Source organism: Hyla sarda, unplaced genomic scaffold (assembly GCF_029499605.1).
Source record: "Hyla sarda isolate aHylSar1 unplaced genomic scaffold, aHylSar1.hap1 scaffold_2360, whole genome shotgun sequence".
NCBI classification, from domain to species: Eukaryota; Metazoa; Chordata; class Amphibia; order Anura; family Hylidae; genus Hyla; species Hyla sarda.
Window position 1 is genome coordinate 21,627 of NW_026609044.1, and position 20,068 is coordinate 41,694.

Here is a 20,068-nt window from a genome sequence, read left to right on the forward strand (position 1 = left end):
CTATGGGGGCTTTTTATACACAAGTGGCCTTCAATTTCAGACACATTCTATCCCAATGGCGCTCCTTCTATTCTGAGCATTGTAGTGCGCCAGCAGAGCACTTTACATCCACATATGGGGTATGTTCTTAGAAGAAATTGGGTTACAAAATTTTGGGGGGCTTTTTGTCTATTCTCTCTTGTGAATTTTTTTTTATTTTCACATCCAACTTTAACGAAAATTCGTCAAACAACTGTGGGGTGTTAGAGCTCACAATACCCCTTGTTACATTTAGTGAGGGGGGGGGGGGTAGTTTTCAAAATGGGGTCACATGTGGGTATTTAGCATTTATGTCACAACTGCTGTAAAATCAGCCCCCCATGTGCAAATCACGAATTTAGGCCTCAAATGTACATAGTGCGCTCTCACTCCTGAGCCTTGTTGTACGCCCGCAGAGCACTTTACGCCCACATATGGGGTATTTCCGTACGGATTTTTTACCGCTTTTGAAAATAAAGTGTGGGCCAACACCAGCATGTTAGTGTAAAAAAATTGTAATTTTTACACTAACATGCTGGTGTAGACCCCAACTTTACCTTTTCTTAAGAGATAAATGGAGAAAAAGACCCCTAAAATTTGTAACACAATTTCTCCAGAGTACGGAAATACCCCAAATGTGGCCCTAAACTATTCACTTGAAATACGACAGGGCTCCAAAGCGAGAGAGCGCCATGTGCATCTGAGGCCTATTTTGGGCATTTGCATCCACCACCTAAATAACCTACGGTAGTGTTTCCCAAAAAGGTGTCTCCAGCTGTTGCAAAACTCCCAGCATGCCTTGACAGTCAGTGGCTATCCGGCAATACTGGGAGTTGTTGTTTTTCAACAGCTGGAGACTCCGTTGTGAAAACAGTGCTGTAAAAGACATATATTTTCTTTTTTTATTTGGAGGGGGGGGGGTGCGGCGGAGTATGATCAGTGTGTGCAGTGTTATAGGTCCCTATGAGATAACAATGATCAGTGTGTGCAGTGTTATAGGTCCCTATGGTATAATAATGATCAGTGTGTGCAGTGTTATAGGTCCCTATGGGATAACAATGATCAGTGTGTGCGGTGTTATAGGTCCCTATGGGATAACAATGATCAGTGTGTGCGGTGTTATAGGTCCCTATGGGATAATAATGATCAGTGTGTGCAGTGTTATAGGTCCCTATGGTATAATAATGATCAGTGTGTGCAGTGTTATAGGTCCCTATGGGATAACAATGATCAGTGTGTGCGGTGTTATAGGTCCCTATGGGAGCTATAACACTGCAAAAAATGTGAATAAAGATCAATTAACCCCTCCCCTATTAAAAGTTTGAATCGCCCCCCTTTTCCCATTATAAAAAAAACTGTGTAAATAAAAATAAACATATGTAGTATCGCCGCGTGCGGAAATGTCCGAATTCTAAAAATATATCATTAATTAAACCGCACGGTCAATGGCGTACGCGCAATAAAATTCCAAAGTCCAAAATACTGCATTTTTGGTCACTTTTTTTATATCATGTAAAAATGAATAAAAAGTGATCAATAAGTCCGATCAATACAAAAATGGTACCGCTAAAAACTTCAGATCACGGTGCAAAAAAATTGTTCTCAAACTGACCCATACGCGGTAAAATCAAAAAGTTACAGGGGTCAGAAGATGGCAATTTTAAACGTACAAGTTTTCCTGCATGTAGTTATGATTTTTTTTTCAAAAGTACGACAAAATCCAACCTATATAAGTAGGGGATCATTTTAACCGTATGGACCTACAGAATAAAGAGTATGTGTCACTTTTACCGAAAAATTTACTGCGTAGAAACAGAAGACCCCAAAAGTTACAAAATGGTGTGGTTTTTTATTTTTTTTAATTTTGTCTCACAATTTATTTTTATTTTCCGTTTCGCCGTAGATTTTTGGGTAAAATAACTGATGTCATTACAAAGTAGAATTGGTGGTGCAAAAAATAAGCCATAATATGGATTTTTAGGTGCAAAATTGAAAGGGTTATGATTTTTTAAAGGTAAGGAGGAGAAAACGAAAGTGCAAAAAACGGGAAAACCCCCTGGTCCTTAAGGGGTTAATATCTTGTACTGCCCCCTTAGGCAAGTATCACAGCTTGTAAACGCTTTTTGTAGCAGCCAAGAGTCTTTCAGTTCTTGTTTGAGGTATCTTTGCCCATTCTTCCTTACAAAAGTCTTCCAGTTCTTTGAGATTTCTGGGCTGTCTGTCACGCACTGCTCTTTTAAGGTCTATCCATAGATTTTCAATTATGTTGAGGTCAGGAGATTGTGAAGGCCATGGTAAAACCTTCAGTTTACGCCTCTTGATGTAATCCCCCGTGGATTTCGAGGTGTGTTTAGGATCATTAACCATTTGTAGAAGACATCCTCTCTTTAACTTCAGCTTTTTCACAGATGCCATCAAGTTAGCATCCAAAATTTGCTGAAATTTTATTGAATCCATTTTTCCTTCTATTCTTGAGATGTTCCCTGTGCCACTGGCTGCAATACAACCCCAAAGCATGATTGATCCACCCCCACGCTTAAAGGGGTACTCCGGTGCTTACACATCTTATCCCCTATCCAAAGGATAGGGGATAAGATGCCTGATCGCGGGAGTCCCGCAGCTTGGGATGCCCGCGAACATGCACCCGGCACCCCGTTTGTAATCAGTCCCCCCCGCGATCAGGCATCTTATCCCCTATCCTTTGGATAGGGGATAAGATGTGTAAGCATCAGAGTACCCCTTTAACAGTTGGACAGAGGTTCTTTTCATTAAATTCTGTTCCCCTTCTTCTCCAAACGTACCTTTGCTCATTCCGGCCAAAAAGTTCAATTTTAACCTCATCGGTCCACAGAACCTGTTTCCAAAATGCATCAGGCTTGTCTATATGTTCATTTGCAAAGTTCAAACGCTGATTTTTGTGGTAAGGACGTAGAAGAGGTTTTCTTCTGATGACTCTTCCATGAAGACCATATTTGTACAAGTATCTCTTTATAGTGGAATAATGTACCACAACTCCAGTGTCTGCCAGATCTTTCTGGAGGGATTGTGCAGTCAGACGTGGGTTTTGAATTGTTTTTCTCACAATCCTGCGAGCTGTTCTGTGTGATATTTTTCTTGGTCTTCCAGATCTTGCTTTAACTTCCACTGTTCTTGATGACTGCTTTTCTTAATTACATTCCGAACAGAGGATATTGACATCTGAAAATGTTTTGCTATCTTCTTATAGCCTTCTCCAGCTTTGTGAGCGTCAACTATTTTCAGTTTCAGATTTCTAGACAACTGCTTAGAAGAACCCGTGGTGCTGATTGTTGGGGCAAGGTCAGATGAGTCTGGGCATTTATGAGAGTGACATCACTTGGTCTTCCCAGATGATGATTGAGAACAATCCATGACACTGGCAGGTCTCAGCTTTGTAAAGGGGGCAGTACAAGATACTAACTCTGCAGGGTGCACAAACTTTTGCAGACGCCATTTTTTTGTTTTCTGTTACTTTGAAAGTGTAAATGATGGAAATAAAATGTAACTTTTGGTGACATATTATAAGAATGTCTAATCTGTAATTTGATGCCTTTTGGAGATTTTTCCATCTTTCCTTGGCTTCTTTATGCACATTAATACAAATTTTTTTTCCTGGGGGCCCAAACTTTTGATCCCCACTGTATGAGCTTCTGAAGTTCAGTTGTTCTTTTCTGTCTAAGTAATCTCTCATGACACGTGTCTCGGGAACCGCCCAATTTAGAAGAGGTTTGCTATGGGGATTTGCTTCTAAACTGGGCGGTTCCTGAGACACGTGTAATCAGAGAGGACTTGGAAAGAAAAGAACAGCTCAACTTCAGAAGCTCATAAGTACTGAAAGGATTCAGATTTTTAATAGAAGTAATTTACAAATCTGTTTAACTTTCTGGAGCCAGTTGATATAAAAAATTTTTTTCCTGGAATACCCCTTTAATGATCAAAAATGGTCCTTCAGGGGTTAATGTCTATTTTTTTTTTTTACACTTTATTAGGAGAATTATTAGATTCCATAGAACTCCAGTGATCTGCCATCATTTGGTTGAGCCTGGTGCAGCCAGGATCTATCAATGACAGAGCCACGGACCTAATGGAAGCAGAGAAGTCCCCCCAGGAGCGTGCTACATGGAACGACCCACCCCACTAGACCACCAGGGATGGTTTACAGCTCCCTTTAGACAACTCTGTTAGCTTTGACAGCGGTGATATTAAGGGTTAATAGTTGGCCATGGCGATCGCTGCATGCCGGGCTGTTAGCGGCGGCCCTCACCTACAGGAATCAGCTGGGGGCCACTAGGTATAAAGTCAGGGGCCCGCGCCATACACCCTGAGCGGCACCATGACAGAATAGGTCAATTATGGGTCACAAATCTTCTGGAGGCAGCAATTTGCCACCCCTGTGAAGGTGCCGCCTGGGTGCAAGCAGAACCCATAGTAGTGCCGGCCCTATAGGACGCTCTAATATACAAGCCCCTCTGTATGGTGACATTTATACTGTATATAATGTTTCCTCAGTATTCGGTAGCCGACGTCTCTCGGAGAATATGGCGCAGTTGACTCAGGATCTCGGCCCGGCCTTCTTCCAGAAGCAGCAGCTCAACGCCGCCATGGCCGACACCTTCCTGGAGCATCTGTGCCTTCTAGATATCGACTCCGAGCCGCTGACCGCCAGGAACACCAGCATCATCTGCACCATCGGTAATTACCCCCTGATATAATGCCCCTGTATCTGATTATTCCTCCTCCCCTGATATAATGCCCCTGTATCTGATTATTCCTCCTCCCCTGATATAATGCTCCTGTATCTGATTATTCCTCCTCCCCTGATATAATGCTCCTGTATCTGATTATTCCTCCTCCCCCTGATATAATGCTCCTGTATCTGATTATTCCTCCTCCCCCTGATATAATGCTCCTGTATCTGATTATCCCTCCTCCCCTGATATAATGCTCCTGTATCTGATTATTCCTCCTCCCCCTGATATAATGCTCCTGTATCTGATTATTCCTCCTCCCCTGATATAATGCTCCTGTATCTGATTATCCCTCCTCCCCTGATATAATGCTCCTGTATCTGATTATTCCTCCTCCCCTGATATAATGCTCCTGTATCTGATTATTCCTCCTCCCCCTGATATAATGCTCCTGTATCTGATTATTCCTCCTCCCCTGATATAATGCCCCTGTATCTGATTATTCCTCCTCCCCTGATATAATGCTCCTGTATCTGATTATTCCTCCTCCCCTGATATAATGCTCCTGTATCTGATTATTCCTCCTCCCCTGATATAATGCTCCTGTATCTGATTATTCCTCCTCCCCCTGATATAATGCTCCTGTATCTGATTATTCCTCCTCCCCCTGATATAATGCTCCTGTATCTGATTATTCCTCCTCCCCCTGATATAATGCTCCTGTATCTGATTATTCCTCCTCCCCTGATATAATGCTCCTGTATCTGATTATCCCTCCTCCCCTGATATAATGCTCCTGTATCTGATTATTCCTCCTCCCTTGATATAATGCTCCTGTATCTGATTATTCCTCCTCCCCTGATATAATGCTCCTGTATCTGATTATTCCTCCTCCCCTGATATAATGCTCCTGTATCTGATTATTCCTCCTCCCCTGATATAATGCTCCTGTATCTGATTATTCCTCCTCCCCCTGATATAATGCTCCTGTATCTGATTATTCCTCCTCCCCCTGATATAATGCTCCTGTATCTGATTATTCCTCCCCTGATATAATGCTCCTGTATCTGATTATTCCTCCTCCCCTGATATAATGCTCCTGTATCTGATTATTCCTCCCCTGATATAATGCTCCTGTATCTGATTATTCCTCCTCCCCCTGATATAATGCTCCTGGATCTGATTATTCCTCCCCTGATATAATGCTCCTGGATCTGATTATTCCTCCTCCCCCTGATATAATGCTCCTGTATCTGATTATTCCTCCTCCCCTGATATAATGCTCCTGTATCTGATTATTCCTCCTCCCCCTGATATAATGCTCCTGTATCTGATTATTCCTCCTCCCCTGATATAATGCTCCTGTATCTGATTATTCCTCCTCCCCTGATATAATGCTCCTGTATCTGATTATTCCTCCTCCCCCTGATATAATGCTCCTGTATCTGATTATTCCTCCTCCCCTGATATAATGCTCCTGTATCTGATTATTCCTCCTCCCCCTGATATAATGCTCCTGTATCTGATTATTCCTCCTCCCCTGATATAATGCTCCTGTATCTGATTATTCCTCCTCCCCCTGATATAATGCTCCTGTATCTGATGATTCCTCCCCTGATATAATGCTCCTGTATCTGATTATTCCTCCTCCCCTGATATAATGCTCCTGTATCTGATTATTCCTCCTCCCCTGATATAATGCTCCTGTATCTGATTATTCCTCCTCCCCTGATATAATGCTCCTGGATCTGATTATTCCTCCTCCCCTGATATAATGCTCCTGGATCTGATTATCCCTCCTCCCCCTGATATAATGCTCCTGTATCTGATTATTCCTCCTCCCCTGATATAATGCTCCTGTATCTGATTATTCCTCCTCCCCTGATATAATGCTCCTGTATCTGATTATTCCTCCCCTGATATAATGCTCCTGTATCTGATTATTCCTCCTCCCCTGATATAATGCTCCTGTATCTGATTATTCCTCCTCCCCCTGATATAATGCCCCTGTATCTGATTATTCCTCCTCCCCTGATATAATGCTCCTGTATCTGATTATTCCTCCTCCCCTGATATAATGCTCCTGTATCTGATTATTCCTCCTCCCCCTGATATAATGCTCCTGTATCTGATTATTCCTCCTCCCCTGATATAATGCTCCTGTATCTGATTATTCCTCCTCCCCCTGATATAATGCTCCTGGATCTGATTATTCCTCCTCCCCTGATATAATGCTCCTGTATCTGATTATTCCTCCTCCCCTGATATAATGCTCCTGTATCTGATTATTCCTCCTCCCCTGATATAATGCTCTTGTATCTGATTATTCCTCCTCCCCCTGATATAATGCTCCTGTATCTGATTATTCCTCCTCCCCTGATATAATGCTCCTGTATCTGATTATTCCTCCTCCCCCTGATATAATGCCCCTGTATCTGATTATTCCTCCTCCCCTGATATAATGCTCCTGTATCTGATTATTCCTCCTCCCCTGATATAATGCTCCTGTATCTGATTATTCCTCCTCCCCTGATATAATGCTCCTGTATCTGATTATTCCTCCTCCCCCTGATATAATGCTCCTGTATCTGATTATTCCTCCTCCCCTGATATAATGCTCCTGTATCTGATTATTCCTCCTCCCCCTGATATAATGCTCCTGTATCTGATTATTCCTCCTCCCCCTGATATAATGCTCCTGTATCTGATTATTCCTCCTCCCCCTGATATAATGCTCCTGTATCTGATTATTCCTCCTCCCCCTGATATAATGCTCCTGTATCTGATTATTCCTCCTCCCCTGATATAATGCTCCTGTATCTGATTATTCCTCCTCCCCTGATATAATGCTCCTGTATCTGATTATTCCTCCTCCCCCTGATATAATGCTCCTGTATCTGATTATTCCTCCTCCCCTGATATAATGCTCCTGTATCTGATTATTCCTCCCCTGATATAATGCTCCTGTATCTGATTATTCCTCCCCTGATATAATGCTCCTGTATCTGATTATTCCTCCCCTGATATAATGCTCCTGTATCTGATTATTCCTCCTCCCCTGATATAATGCTCCTGTATCTGATTATTCCTCCTCCCCTGATATAATGCTCCTGTATCTGATTATTCCTCCTCCCCCTGATATAATGCTCCTGGATCTGATTATTCCTCCCCTGATATAATGCTCCTGGATCTGATTATTCCTCCTCCCCCTGATATAATGCTCCTGTATCTGATTATTCCTCCTCCCCTGATATAATGCTCCTGTATCTGATTATTCCTCCTCCCCTGATATAATGCTCCTGTATCTGATTATTCCTCCCCTGATATAATGCTCCTGTATCTGATTATTCCTCCTCCCCTGATATAATGCTCCTGTATCTGATTATTCCTCCTCCCCTGATATAATGCTCCTGTATCTGATTATTCCTCCTCCCCTGATATAATGCTCCTGTATCTGATTATTCCTCCTCCCCTGATATAATGCTCCTGTATCTGATTATTCCTCCCCTGATATAATGCTCTTGTATCTGATTATTCCTCCTCCCCTGATATAATGCTCCTGTATCTGATTATTCCTCCCCTGATATAATGCTCTTGTATCTGATTATCCCTCCTCCCCTGATATAATGCTCCTGTATCTGATTATTCCTCCTCCCCTGATATAATGCTCCTGTATCTGATTATTCCTCCTCCCCTGATATAATGCTCCTGTATCTGATTATTCCTCCCCTGATATAATGCTCTTGTATCTGATTATTCCTCCTCCCCTGATATAAAGCTCCTGTATCTGATTATTCCTCCCCTGATATAATGCTCCTGGATCTGATTATTCCTCCTCCCCCTGATATAATGCTCCTGTATCTGATTATTCCTCCTCCCCTGATATAATGCTCCTGGATCTGATTATTCCTCCTCCCCCTGATATAATGCTCTTGTATCTGATTATTCCTCCCCTGATATAATGCTCCTGTATCTGATTATTCCTCCTCCCCCTGATATAATGCTCCTGTATCTGATTATTCCTCCTCCCCTGATATAATGCTCCTGTATCTGATTATTCCTCCCCTGATATAATGCTCCTGTATCTGATTATTCCTCCCCTGATATAATGCTCCTGGATCTGATTATTCCTCCTCCCCCTGATATAATGCTCCTGTATCTGATTATTCCTCCTCCCCTGATATAATGCTCCTGTATCTGATTATTCCTCCTCCCCCTGATATAATGCTCCTGGATCTGATTATTCCTCCCCTGATATAATGCTCCTGTATCTGATTATTCCTCCCCTGATATAATGCTCCTGTATCTGATTATTCCTCCTCCCCCTGATATAATGCTCCTGTATCTGATTATTCCTCCTCCCCCTGATATAATGCTCCTGTATCTGATTATTCCTCCTCCCCCTGATATAATGCTCCTGGATCTGATTATTCCTCCTCCCCTGATATAATGCTCCTGGATCTGATTATTGCTCCTCCCCCTGATATAACGCTCCTGTATCTGATTATTCCTCCTCCCCCTGATATAACGCTCTCTTATATACAGGTCCGGCCTCTCGCTCGGTGGAGATGCTGAAAGAGATGATAAAAGCCGGAATGAACGTCGCTCGTCTGAACTTCTCTCATGGGACCCACGAGGTGGGCATCTCCCCCGTCGCCCTCTTGCCCCCTCCCTCCCTCCCCCCCATGTCACACACTGTGCCTCCTCCCTCCCTCCCCATGTCACACACTGTGTCCCCTCCCTCCCTTCCCATGTCACACACTGTGCCCCCCCTCCCTTCCCATGTCACACACTGTGCCCCCTCCCTCCCCATGTCACACACTGTGCCCCCTCCCTCCCTCCCCATGTCACACACTGTGCCCCCTCCCTCCCTCCCCATGTCACACACTGTGCCCCCTCCCTCCCTCCCCATGTCACACACTGTGCCCCCTCCCTCCCTCCCCATGTCACACACTGTGCCCCCTCCCTCCCTCCCCATGTCACACACTGTGCCCCCTCCCTCCCTCCCCATGTCACACACTGTGCCCCCCCTCCCCATGTCACACACTGAGCCCCCCCTCCCCATGTCACACACTGAGCCCCCCCTCCCCATGTCACACACTGAGCCCCCCCCTCCCCATGTCACACACACTGTGCCCCCTCCCTCCCTCCCTCCCCATGTCACACACACTGAGCCCCCTCCCTCCCTCCCCATGCCACACACTGTGCCCCCTCCCTCCCCATGTCACACACTGTGCCCCCTCCCTCCCTCCCCATGTCACACACTGTGCCCCCCCCTCCCCATGTCACACACTGTGCCCCCCCCCCCCAGTGTGTCTCTCTCACTGTCTTTCTCCCCCCCCAGTACCACGCTGGCTCCATCAGGAATGTGCGAGAGGCCACTGAAAGCTTTGCAGCCAATCCCATGTTTTACCGACCGGTGGCGATTGCCCTGGACACCAAGGGACCAGAGATCCGCACTGGCGTTATTAAAGCAGTATGTGGGGGCGGGGACTGAACTGTCAGGGGTATTGGGTATTACAGTGGGGGCGGGGACTGAGCTGTCTGGGGTATTGGGTATTACAGTGGGGGCAGGGACTGAGCTGTCAGGGGGTATTACAGTGGGGGCGGGGACTGAGCTGTTAGGGGTATTACAGTGGGGGGGGGGGACTGAGCTGTCAGGGGTATTGGGTATTACAGTGGGGGCGGGGCGCGGAGCTGTCAGGGGGGGTATTACAGTGGGGGCGGGGCGCGGAGCTGTCAGGGGGGGTATTACAGTGGGGGCGGGGCGCGGAGCTGTCAGGGGGGTATTACAGTGGGGACGGGGCGCGGAGCTGTCAGGGGGGTATTACAGTGGGGGCGGGGCGCGGAGCTGTCAGGGGGGTATTACAGTGGGGGCGCGGCGCTGAGCTGTCAGGGGTTATTACAGTGGGGGCGGGGCGCGGAACTATTGTGGTGAGGATATCCCTTTTCTCATATCCCTCTGTATCTGTCAGGGGGAGAACGCGGAGGTGGAGCTGGTGAAGGGCTCCGTCCTGAAGGTGACCACTGACCCCGCCCATGAGGACCAATGTGACCACAACACCCTGTGGGTGGATTATAAGAATATCTGTAAGGTGCTGAAGGTCGGGAGCCGGATCTTCGTGGATGACGGCCTCATATCTCTGCTGGTTAGGGAGATCGGTGAGCGGGGGCAGGATAGTGGGGGCATTATATGGGGTCTGTGACTAGGGTACAAGATAGTGGGGGCATTATATGGGGTCTGTGACTAGGGTACAAGATAGTGGGGGCATTATATGGGGTCTGTGACTAGGGTACAAGATAGTGGGGGCATTATATGGGGTCTGTGACTAGGATACAAGATAGTGGGGGCATTATATGGGGTCTGTGACTAGGATACAAGATAGTGGGGGCATTATATGGGGTCTGTGACTAGGGTACAAGATAGTGGGGGCATTATATGGGGTCTGTGACTAGGGTACAAGATAGTGGGGGCATTATATGGGGTCTGTGACTAGGGTACAAGATAGTGGGGGCATTATATGGGGTCTGTGACTAGGGCACAAGATAGTGGGGGCATTATATGGGGTCTGTGACTAGGGTACAAGATAGTGGGGGCATTATATGGGGTCTGTGACTAGGGTACAAGATAGTGGGGGCATTATATGGGGTCTGTGACTAGGGTACAAGATAGTGGGGGCATTATATGGGGTCTGTGACTAGGGTACAAGATAGTGGGGGCATTATATGGGGTCTGTGACTAGGGTACAAGATAGTGGGGGCATTATATGGGGTCTGTGACTAGGGTACAAGATAGTGGGGGCATTATATGGGGTCTGTGACTAGGGCACAAGATAGTGGGGGCATTATATGGGGTCTGTGACTAGGGTACAAGATAGTGGGGGCATTATATGGGGTCTGTGACTAGGGTACAAGATAGTGGGGGCATTATATGGGGTCTGTGACTAGGGCACAAGATAGTGGGGGCATTATATGGGGTCTGTGACTAGGGTACAAGATAGTGGGGGCATTATATGGGGTCTGTGACTAGGGTACAAGATAGTGGGGGCATTATATGGGGTCTGTGACTAGGATACAAGATAGTGGGGGCATTATATGGGGTCTGTGACTAGGGTACAAGATAGTGGGGGCATTATATGGGGTCTGTGACTAGGATACAAGATAGTGGGGGCATTATATGGGGTCTGTGACTAGGGTACAAGATAGTGGGGGCATTATATGGGGTCTGTGACTAGGGTACAAGATAGTGGGGGCATTATATGGGGGGTCTGTGACTAGGGTACAAGATAGTGGGGGCATTATATGGGGTCTGTGACTAGGGTACAAGATAGTGGGGGCATTATATGGGGGGTCTGTGACTAGGGTACAAGATAGTGGGGGCATTATATGGGGTCTGTGACTAGGGTACAAGATAGTGGGGGCATTATATGGGGTCTGTGACTAGGGTACAAGATAGTGGGGGCATTATATGGGGTCTGTGACTAGGGTACAAGATAGTGGGGGCATTATATGGGGTCTGTGACTAGGGTACAAGATATTGGGGGTGATCTCTTTATATGGGGGGGTCTGTGACTAGGATACATGATATTGGGGGTGATCTCTTTATATGGGGTCTGTGACTAGGATACATGATATTGGGGGTGATCTCTTTATATGGGGGGGTCTGTGACTAGGATACAGGATATTGGGGGTGATCTCTTTATATGGGGGGGTCTGTGACTAGGATACATGATATTGGGGGTGATCTCTTTATATGGGGTCTGTGACTAGGATACATGATATTGGGGGCATTATATGGGGTCTGTGACTAGGGTACAAGATAGTGGGGGCATTATATGGGGTCTGTGACTAGGGTACAAGATATTGGGGGTGATCTCTTTATATGGGGGGGTCTGTGACTAGGATACATGATATTGGGGGTGATCTCTTTATATGGGGGGGTCTGTGACTAGGATACATGATATTGGGGGTGATCTCTTTATATGGGGTCTGTGACTAGGATACATGATATTGGGGGTGATCTCTTTATATGGGGTCTGTGACTAGGATACATGATATTGGGGGTGATCTCTTTATATGGGGTCTGTGACTAGGATACATGATATTGGGGGTGATCTCTTTATATGGGGTCTGTGACTAGGATACATGATATTGGGGGTGATCTCTTTATATGGGGGGGTCTGTGACTAGGATACATGATATTGGGGGTGATCTCTTTATATGGGGTCTGTGACTAGGATACATGATATTGGGGGTGATCTCTTTATATGGGGGGTGACTAGGATACATGATATTGGGGGTGATCTCTTTATATGGGGGGGTCTGTGACTAGGATACATGATATTGGGGGTGATCTCTTTATATGGGGGGTCTGTGACTAGGATACATGATATTGGGGGTGATCTCTTTATATGGGGGTCTGTGACTAGGATACATGATATTGGGGGTGATCTCTTTATATGGGGGGTGACTAGGATACATGATATTGGGGGTGATCTCTTTATATGGGGGTCTGTGACTAGGATACATGATATTGGGGGTGATCTCTTTATATGGGGGGTGACTAGGATACATGATATTGGGGGTGATCTCTTTATATGGGGGTCTGTGACTAGGATACATGATATTGGGGGTGATCTCTTTATATGGGGGGTGACTAGGATACATGATATTGGGGGTGATCTCTTTATATGGGGGGGGGGTCTGTGACTAGGATACATGATATTGGGGGTGATCTCTTTATATGGGGGGGTCTGTGACTAGGATACATGATATTGGGGGTGATCTCTTTATATGGGGGGGTCTGTGACTAGGATACATGATATTGGGGGTGATCTCTTTATATGGGGGTCTGTGACTAGGATACATGATATTGGGGGTGATCTCTTTATATGGGGGGGTCTGTGACTAGGATACATGATATTGGGGGTGATCTCTTTATATGGGGGGTCTATGACTAGGATACATGATATTGGGGGTGATCTCTTTATATGGGGGGGTCTGTGACTAGGATACATGATATTGGGGGTGATCTCTTTATATGGGGGGGTCTGTGACTAGGATACATGATATTGGGGGTGATCTCTTTATATGGGGGGGTCTGTGACTAGGATACATAATATTGGGGGTGATCTCTTTATATGGGGGGGTCTGTGACTAGGATACATGATATTGGGGGTGATCTCTTTATATGGGGGGGGTCTGTGACTAGGATACATGATATTGGGGGTGATCTCTTTATATGGGGGGGTCTGTGACTAGGATACATGATATTGGGGGTGATCTCTTTATATGGGGGGGTCTGTGACTAGGATACATGATATTGGGGGTGATCTCTTTATATGGGGGTCTGTGACTAGGATACATGATATTGGGGGTGATCTCTTTATATGGGGGTCTGTGACTAGGATACATGATATTGGGGGTGATCTCTTTATATGGGGGGGGTCTGTGACTAGGATACATGATATTGGGGGTGATCTCTTTATATGGGGGGTCTGTGACTAGGATACATGATATTGGGGGTGATCTCTTTATATGGGGGGTCTGTGACTAGGATACATGATATTGGGGGTGATCTCTTTATATGGGGGGGTCTGTGACTAGGATACATGATATTGGGGGTGATCTCTTTATATGGGGGGGTCTGTGACTAGGATACATGATATTGGGGGTGATCTCTTTATATGGGGGGGTCTGTGACTAGGATACATGATATTGGGGGTGATCTCTTTATATGGGGGTCTGTGACTAGGATACATGATATTGGGGGTGATCTCTTTATATGGGGGGGTCTGTGACTAGGATACATGATATTGGGGGTGATCTCTTTATATGGGGGGGTCTGTGACTAGGATACATGATATTGGGGGTGATCTCTTTATATGGGGGGTCTGTGACTAGGATACATGATATTGGGGGTGATCTCTTTATATGGGGGGGTCTGTGACTAGGATACATGATATTGGGGGTGATCTCTTTATATGGGGGGTCTGTGACTAGGATACATGATATTGGGGGTGATCTCTTTATATGGGGGGTCTGTGACTAGGATACATGATATTGGGGGTGATCTCTTTATATGGGGGGGTCTGTGACTAGGATACATGATATTGGGGGTGATCTCTTTATATGGGGGTCTGTGACTAGGATACATGATATTGGGGGTGATCTCTTTATATGGGGGGGTCTGTGACTAGGATACATGATATTGGGGGTGATCTCTTTATATGGGGGGGTCTGTGACTAGGATACATGATATTGGGGGTGATCTCTTTATATGGGGGGGTCTGTGACTAGGATACATGATATTGGGGGTGATCTCTTTATATGGGGGGGTCTGTGACTAGGATACATGATATTGGGGGTGATCTCTTTATATGGGGGGGGTCTGTGACTAGGATACATGATATTGGGGGTGATCTCTTTATATGGGGGGGTCTGTGACTAGGATACATGATATTGGGGGTGATCTCTTTATATGGGGGGGTCTGTGACTAGGATACATGATATTGGGGGTGATCTCTTTATATGGGGGGTCTGTGACTAGGATACATGATATTGGGGGTGATCTCTTTATATGGGGTCTGTGACTAGGATACATGATATTGGGGGTGATCTCTTTATATGGGGGGGGGGTCTGTGACTAGGATACATGATATTGGGGGTGATCTCTTTATATGGGGGGGTCTGTGACTAGGATACATGATATTGGGGGTGATCTCTTTATATGGGGGGTCTGTGACTAGGATACATGATATTGGGGGTGATCTCTTTATATGGGGGGGTCTGTGACTAGGATACATGATATTGGGGGTGATCTCTTTATATGGGGGGGTCTGTGACTAGGATACATGATATTGGGGGTGATCTCTTTATATGGGGGGGTCTGTGACTAGGATACATGATATTGGGGGTGATCTCTTTATATGGGGGGTCTGTGACTAGGATACATGATATTGGGGGTGATCTCTTTATATGGGGGGGTCTGTGACTAGGATACATGATATTGGGGGTGATCTCTTTATATGGGGGGGTCTGTGACTAGGATACATGATATTGGGGGTGATCTCTTTATATGGGGGGTCTGTGACTAGGATACATGATATTGGGGTGATCTCTTTATATGGGGGGGTCTGTGACTAGGATACATGATATTGGGGGTGATCTCTTTATATGGGGGGTCTGTGACTAGGATACATGATATTGGGGGTGATCTCTTTATATGGGGGTCTGTGACTAGGATACATGATATTGGGGGTGATCTCTTTATATGGGGGGGTCTGTGACTAGGATACATGATATTGGGGGTGATCTCTTTATATGGGGGTCTGTGACTAGGATACATGATATTGGGGGTGATCTCTTTATATGGGGGTCTGTGACTAGGATACATGATATTGGGGGTGATCTCTTTATATGGGGGTCTGTGACTAGGATACATGATATTGGGGGTGATCTCTTTATATGGGGGGTCTGTGACTAGGATACATGATATTGGGGGTGATCTCTTTATATGGGGGGTCTGTGACTAGGATACATGATATTGGGGGTGATCTCTTTATATGGGGGGGTCTGTGACTAGGATACATGATATTGGGGGTGATCTCTTTATATGGGGGGGTCTGTGACTAGGATACATGATATTGGGGGTGATCTCTTTATATGGGGGGGTCTGTGACTAGGATACATGATATTGGGGGTGATCTCTTTATATGGGGGGGTCTGTGACTAGGATACATGATATTGGGGGTGATCTCTTTATATGGGGGGGGGTCTGTGACTAGGATACATGATATTGGGGGTGATCTCTTTATATGGGGGTGACTAGGATACATGATATTGGGGGTGATCTCTTTATATGGGGGGTCTGTGACTAGGATACATGATATTGGGGGTGATCTCTTTATATGGGGGGGTCTGTGACTAGGATACATGATATTGGGGGTGATCTCTTTATATGGGGTCTGTGACTAGGATACATGATATTGGGGGTGATCTCTTTATATGGGGGGTCTGTGACTAGGATACATGATATTGGGGGTGATCTCTTTATATGGGGGGGTCTGTGACTAGGATACATGATATTGGGGGTGATCTCTTTATATGGGGGGTCTGTGACTAGGATACATGATATTGGGGGTGATCTCTTTATATGGGGGGTCTGTGACTAGGATACATGATATTGGGGGTGATCTCTTTATATGGGGGGTCTGTGACTAGGATACATGATATTGGGGGTGATCTCTTTATATGGGGGGGGTGACTAGGATACATGATATTGGGGGTGATCTCTTTATATGGGGGTCTGTGACTAGGATACATGATATTGGGGGTGATCTCTTTATATGGGGGGTCTGTGACTAGGATACATGATATTGGGGGTGATCTCTTTATATGGGGGGTCTGTGACTAGGATACATGATATTGGGGGTGATCTCTTTATATGGGGGGGTCTGTGACTAGGATACATGATATTGGGGGTGATCTCTTTATATGGGGGGGTCTGTGACTAGGATACATGATATTGGGGGGTGATCTCTTTATATGGGGGGTCTGTGACTAGGATACATGATATTGGGGGTGATCTCTTTATATGGGGGGTCTGTGACTAGGATACATGATATTGGGGGTGATCTCTTTATATGGGGGGGTCTGTGACTAGGATACATGATATTGGGGGGTGATCTCTTTATATGGGGGGGGTCTGTGACTAGGATACATGATATTGGGGGGTGATCTCTTTATATGGGGGGTCTGTGACTAGGATACATGATATTGGGGGTGATCTCTTTATATGGGGGGTCTGTGACTAGGATACATGATATTGGGGGTGATCTCTTTATATGGGGGGGGTCTGTGACTAGGATACATGATATTGGGGGTGATCTCTTTATATGGGGGGTCTGTGACTAGGATACATGATATTTTGGGGGTGATCTCTTTATATGGGGGGTCTGTGACTAGGATACATGATATTGGGGGTGATCTCTTTATATGGGGGGTCTGTGACTAGGATACATGATATTGGGGGTGATCTCTTTATATGGGGGTTGTGACTAGGATACATGATATTGGGGGTGATCTCTTTATATGGGGGGTCTGTGACTAGGATACATGATATTGGGGGTGATCTCTTTATATGGGGGGTCTGTGACTAGGATACATGATATTGGGGGTGATCTCTTTATAATGGGGGGGGTCTGTGACTAGGATACATGATATTGGGGGTGATCTCTTTATATGGGGGGGTCTGTGACTAGGATACATGATATTGGGGGTGATCTCTTTATATGGGGGGGTCTGTGACTAGGATACATGATATTGGGGGTGATCTCTTTATATGGGGGGGTCTGTGACTAGGATACATGATATTGGGGGTGATCTCTTTATATGGGGGGGTCTGTGACTAGGATACATGATATTGGGGGTGATCTCTTTATATGGGGGGTCTGTGGACTAGGATACATGATATTGGGGGTGATCTCTTTATATGGGGGGTCTGTGACTAGGATACATGATATTGGGGGTGATCTCTTTATATGGGGGGGTCTGTGACTAGGATACATGATATTGGGGGTGATCTCTTTATATGGGGGGTCTGTGACTAGGATACATGATATTGGGGGTGATCTCTTTATATGGGGGGTCTGTGACTAGGATACATGATATTGGGGGTGATCTCTTTATATGGGGGGGTCTGTGACTAGGATACATGATATTGGGGGTGATCTCTTTATATGGGGGGGTCTGTGACTAGGATACATGATATTGGGGGTGATCTCTTTATATGGGGGGGGTCTGTGACTAGGATACATGATATTGGGGGTGATCTCTTTATATGGGGGGGTCTGTGACTAGGATACATGATATTGGGGGGTGATCTCTTTATATGGGGGGTCTGTGACTAGGATACATGATATTGGGGGTGATCTCTTTATATGGGGGGGTCTGTGACTAGGATACATGATATTGGGGGTGATCTCTTTATATGGGGGGGGTCTGTGACTAGGATACATGATATTGGGGGTGATCTCTTTATATGGGGGGTCTGTGACTAGGATACATGATATTGGGGGTGATCTCTTTATATGGGGGGTCTGTGACTAGGATACATGATATTGGGGGGTGATCTCTTTATATGGGGGGGGTCTGTGACTAGGATACATGATATTGGGGGTGATCTCTTTATATGGGGGGTCTGTGACTAGGATACATGATATTGGGGGGTGATCTCTTTATATGGGGGGGGTCTGTGACTAGGATACATGATATTGGGGGTGATCTCTTTATATGGGGGGGGTCTGTGACTAGGATACATGATATTGGGGGGTGATCTCTTTATATGGGGGTCTGTGACTAGGATACATGATATTGGGGGTGATCTCTTTATCATGGGGGGGTCTGTGACTAGGATACATGATATTGGGGGTGATCTCTTTATATGGGGGGGTCTGTGACTAGGATACATGATATTGGGGGTGATCTCTTTATATGGGGGGTCTGTGACTAGGATACATGATATTGGGGGTGATCTCTTTATATGGGGGTCTGTGACTAGGATACATGATATTGGGGGTGATCTCTTTATATGGGGGGTCTGTGACTAGGATACATGATATTGGGGGTGATCTCTTTATATGGGGGGGTCTGTGACTAGGATACATGATATTGGGGGTGATCTCTTTATATGGGGTCTGTGACTAGGATACATGATATTGGGGGTGATCTCTTTATATGGGGGGTCTGTGACTAGGATACATGATATTGGGGGTGATCTCTTTATATGGGGGGTCTGTGACTAGGATACATGATATTGGGGGTGATCTCTTTATATGGGGGGTCTGTGACTAGGATACATGATATTGGGGGTGATCTCTTTATATGGGGGGGTCCTGTGACTAGGATACATGATATTGGGGGTGATCTCTTTATATGGGGGGGTCTGTGACTAGGATACATGATATTGGGGGTGATCTCTTTATATGGGGGGGTCTGTGACTAGGATACATGATATTGGGGGTGATCTCTTTATATGGGGGGTCTGTGACTAGGATACATGATATTGGGGGTGATCTCTTTATATGGGGGTTTGGGTCTGTGACTAGGATACATGATATTGGGGGTGATCTCTTTATATGGGGGGTCTGTGACTAGGATACATGATATTGGGGGTGATCTCTTTATATGGGGGGGTCTGTGACTAGGATACATGATATTGGGGGTGATCTCTTTATATGGGGGGGTCTGTGACTAGGATACATGATATTGGGGGTGATCTCTTTATATGGGGGGTCTGTGACTAGGATACATGATATTGGGGGTGATCTCTTTATATGGGGGGG

The 20,068-nt window shown here is 45.7% G+C and overlaps 1 protein-coding gene across 1 annotated transcript; it reads left to right on the plus strand.

Annotated features, from left to right (window-relative positions):
* The first annotated feature begins 4,517 nt into the window (after positions 1–4,517).
* Positions 4,518–10,930, plus strand: LOC130322575 (pyruvate kinase PKM-like). Its single transcript, XM_056553108.1, has 4 exons — positions 4,518–4,728; positions 9,270–9,361; positions 10,069–10,200; positions 10,700–10,930. Exons 1-4 carry the CDS (start codon positions 4,575–4,577, stop codon positions 10,928–10,930), a joined length of 609 nt encoding a protein of 202 aa, XP_056409083.1. The 5' UTR covers positions 4,518–4,574.
* Positions 10,931–20,068: the final 9,138 nt, after the last annotated feature.

Bases quoted from the DNA above. Each gene is read 5' to 3' on its own strand.
- LOC130322575 (XM_056553108.1), top strand. From the start codon at position 4,575: ATGGCGCAGTTGACTCAGGATCTCGGCCCGGCCTTCTTCCAGAAGCAG. The intron at 4,729-9,269 runs GTAATTACCCCC...TCTTATATACAG, and splicing joins CAGCATCATCTGCACCATCG to GTCCGGCCTCTCGCTCGGTG. The intron at 10,201-10,699 runs GTATGTGGGGGC...TGTATCTGTCAG, and splicing joins GCACTGGCGTTATTAAAGCA to GGGGAGAACGCGGAGGTGGA.